The following is a 3,967-nucleotide window of genomic DNA, read 5'->3' on the forward strand; positions in this document are numbered from 1 at the left end:
GGATATATGTCGTTTAGGGTTCAGCCTCATTGTCGTATATTTGGTTTGTTTGAAGATTCTTTCCATGGTTTTAAGAGAGAATATTTTAAAGTGCGCCCCGTTCAGGGGCATCATCCTTTTTGGTCATCGTTAGAGGGTGAGCGTCGGTTCCCGACTTATTGAAATTTCGGTGCCGGGCCGTCGGTTTTGACCAAAGTTACATATGATGGTTTGTCTCCGGAGGATAAGAACATCGCTAGCGTCCTTTGGCATTTGTTCAGGGAACGTCCGTTAAATCCTCGAGATGTCATGGGGGATCCTGTGGCCTGCCGAACATATATTGGTATGTGGCTGTCATTTTCTTTGTTTTTATGTTTGGTTTTTCCGATTTTGTGACTTTGTGTTTTTCTTTGGTTTTTTCAGTTGAGATGGCTGGTGGTTTGACTTCTCTGGCGAGGTTGAAGGCAACAATGGATCAGGAGGAGGGGTCATCGGCATCTCCTTCTACCCCTGTTTCGAATCCTGCTGCGGATTCCCGAGCTGTATCTCAAGAGGTGATTTCAGCTGGGGTTAGGGTTGATGCTCAGGTTTTGCCTGGTCTCGTGAATTTGCCTGAGGAGGAAGTCATTGTGGTCTCAGCTTCCGAGGCTTCTCGGAAGAGAAAGAGGCCTGAGGAACCTAATAGTGAGAACTTGGAGGAGGAGGGTGCTGTTCCTACCGTAATGGATCGGCGTTTTGATGCTTCAGGGTTTATAGATCAGTACCTGATGCCCGGCACCGAGCCATTTTTTGATGATTGTGATGTGTCTTTTCAAGCCAAGTCGGTATATCGCGCCCTCCTCCGATCTGCTGTTATTGTCTAGAAGGCTGAGCCGGTGATGGCTCAGGTCGGTTTGCTGGATAAGAAGCTCCATCATTCCCAAGCTGATGTGGCCAAGTTGAAAGAGCAGCTTGAGGCTGCCGAGGTAGCGAGAGAGAAGGTGGTGAAGTCTTCCGAGGAGGCTGGGGCTGAGATCCTTCGTCTTTCCGAGGTTGAGACTTCACTTTTATCTCAGCTGGGTGTGGAGCGGAAGCGGGCTTCCGATGCTGAGTCTCAGGCTGCCGTGCTTCTTGGCGAGATGGAGGTTCTGAAGGCTGAAGTTGCTACTCTGAAGAAGGAGAAGGTGGAGTTACTGGCTGATGCAAAGGGTGCGATTGCGATTACCGAGGAGACGATGAGAGCTCAGGCTTTGGTGCTGGCTCCGGGCGTGGACGTGTTTGTGATGGGGGCTTTTAAGACCGTCCGTGATGGCCAGATCGTGGACCTTGAGTAGCTTTTTATCATAACTTGTTGTATCGGTTTATGGGACTTGTTAGTTTTTTGGATGCTTGTTGGCCCTGAGGCCGTGTATTTTGATGCTTTTTGTTTGAACTTTTTATGCCATTGTGGCTGTTTATAACTTGCTTTTCTTGATGACTTTTGTGTGATTGTGGCCGTTTGGGCTTTTTCGTTTTTTGAGCCGTTTATATTTTTAAGCCATCGTGACTTAGGGCCTTCGGTAGGCCATTCGGTAGTGTTTCGGGATATCCGTTTGTTAGGCCCCGAGGGTGATCGGTCCTCGGTGTTGGCCGTTTTGTTTGTTTTGCCATTATAGTAGTATTGGCAAATGTATTTTTTGTAAAAATAGAATTTTATTAAGTTTGGGCCTCGTTAAAACCCTCCATTTTTTGTTTTGGGAGGGAAAGAGTACCCGAAGATAATGAAAGAAAACTATACAAGGGAAAGGAAAAATAATGTTCAGATAACTAAAAAGGGTATAGTTTTTTAGGGGAGGAGCGTCTCTACGTGTAGTATCGCCGTAAGTTGGCAGCGTTCCAGGTTCTCGGGATCTCGGTTCCGTCGAGCTTTTCGAGCTTGTAGGCTCCTTTTCCGATTATTCCTTTGACTCTGTATGGTCTTTCCCAGTTGGGGGTGAGTTTTCCTTCCCCTGGCGTTGGAGTTCCGATGTTGTTTCGTCGTAGGACCAGGTCATCGGGTGAGAAGTCTCTCCGTATTACGCCATGGTTGTACCTTATTTTGATTTTTTGTTTTAGGGCTAACTCTCTCATGTGGGCTACCGACCTGACCTCGTCATTGAGGTCTCGTTCGGCATTTTCGTCGTTGCCCCCGATGGTTCTTCTCGGACTTGGGTCCCCGATTTCGACTGGGATAATGGCTTCTATTCCGTATGTCATGCGAAAGGGGGTCTCCCCGGTGGAGCTTTGGGGGGTGGTCCGATATGACCAGAGGACCGATCCGAGTTCGTATGCCCAACGCCCCTTGGCTTCGTCGAGCCGCTTTTTAAGTCCTTTGACTATTATTTTGTTTGCCGATTCGACTTGCCTGTTCTTCTGGGGATGTTCTACCGAGCTGAAGCGTTGGGATACGTGTAGTCCCTCCAAGAATTTCCTGAACTTCTTGTCAGTGAATTGTGTTCCGTTGTCCGAGATTACGACTTCCAGGATGCCGAATCGGGTGATGATGTGTTTCCAGAGGAATTTACGGCACTGGGTAGCCGTGATGGAGGCCAGGGGTTCGACTTCGATCCACTTGGTGTAGTAATCAATTGCAACAATGATGTATCAGAGCTGTCCGGGGGCTTTTGGCACTTGTCGCAGTTCCTGACTGTTTGTATGGAGCCCCTGATGATTGAGGGCCAGAAGTAACCGGCTCGGATGATCTTCTGGGCCAAGGTTTTGCCTCCGATGTGATGGCCACAGCAACCCTCATGGATTTCGTGAAGTATGTATTCCGTGTCTCCGGGTTCGATGCATTTGAGTAGGGGCTGCGAGAATCCTCGTTTGTATAGCTGTCCTGTTATGATGGTGTAGTTGACAACTTCCCTTTTTATCCGGTTTGCCTCTTTAGGGTCTTCGAGTAGTACTCGTTGAGGAGGTATTGTAGGATGGGAGTGGTCCATGACTCTCGGTCAGAGATCGGTAGGCTGTTGTCGGTGGTGTTTGATATAGATGGTGTTCTGACAATCTCATGGATTAACGACCGGTTACCGTGTCCTGGTTTGGTGCTGGCCAATTTTGAGAGTAGGTCTGCCCTTGCGTTTCGTTCTCGGGGGACATGTTGAATGGTTACCTGATCAAAATCTTCTTTCAGTTTGTTTACCTTGGCGAGGTATTGTTGGAGTAAGGGGTCTCGTGTTTGGTAGTCCCCGTTGACTTGGGAGCCGACTACCTGTGAGTCGCTGCATATCTCTAAAATTTTTGCCCCGACTTCTTTGGCTAGGATTAAACTGGCCAAAAGAGCCTCGTATTCTGCTTGGTTGTTGGAAACTGGGAACTCGTATCGAACGGATTGTTCGATTACGATCCCGTTTTGGCTTTCGAGTATGACTCCGGCTCCACCGGAGGTGGTGTTGGATGAGCCGTCTACGTGTAGTTTCCAAGTTTCGGGGGTGGGGTTTCCTGGCGTTATCTCAGCGATGAAGTCTGCCATGGCTTGCGCTTTGATTGCATTCTGGAGTTCAAACTTTATTTGGAATTGGGACAGTTCGATGGACCATGCCAGCATTCTTCCTGCTAGGTCAGGTTTTTGTAGGACCTGTCGGACCGCCTGGTCAGTTCGGACCGTAATAGGTTGGGCTTGGAAATACTGTCGGAGGCGGCGGGATACCGTGAGGTGTGCGAAGGCAAGTTACTCGAGGCGTGAGTAGCGTGATTCCGTGTCTTGTAGGACTTTTCCTATGAAGTAGATGGGTCGTTGGGCTTTATTTTTGACTTCTCGGATGAGTGCTGCAGCGAGGGCTTCTTCAGTTATAGATAGGTATAGGTAAAGGATCTCTCCTGTTTGAGGTTTAGCGAGGACCGGGGGTTCCGCTAGAACTTTCTTAAAGTGTTGGAATGCTATTTCACATTCCGCTTCCCATTTGAAGGGGGTTCCTTTTTTTATGAGCTTGAAGAAAGGGAACGCTTTTTGAGCTGACGCCCCGAGAAAGCGGGATAATGCGGTTAGCCG

At 48.6% G+C, this 3,967-nt stretch overlaps 1 protein-coding gene and 1 pseudogene across 1 annotated transcript; one reads left to right on the plus strand and one right to left on the minus strand.

Moving 5' to 3' along the window:
* The first annotated feature begins 701 nt into the window (after window positions 1-701).
* Window positions 702-1,292, plus strand: LOC148562860 (uncharacterized; annotated as a pseudogene).
* Window positions 1,293-2,845: 1,553 nt separating this feature from the next.
* Window positions 2,846-3,448, minus strand: LOC148562861 (uncharacterized). The gene has a single exon (XM_088491028.1). It carries the CDS (start codon window positions 3,446-3,448, stop codon window positions 2,846-2,848), a length of 603 nt encoding a protein of 200 aa, XP_088347154.1.
* Between the last annotated feature and the right edge of the window lie 519 nt (window positions 3,449-3,967).

Source organism: Arachis ipaensis, chromosome B6 (genome assembly GCF_059453495.1).
Source record: "Arachis ipaensis isolate K30076 ecotype BB chromosome B6, ASM5945349v1, whole genome shotgun sequence".
Taxonomy (NCBI): domain Eukaryota; kingdom Viridiplantae; phylum Streptophyta; class Magnoliopsida; order Fabales; family Fabaceae; genus Arachis; species Arachis ipaensis.

What these genes read in the sequence shown, in the direction of transcription:
- LOC148562861 (XM_088491028.1), bottom strand. Translation starts at nt 3,448, where the DNA reads ATGGCAGACTTCATCGCTGAGATAACGCCAGGAAACCCCACCCCCGAA.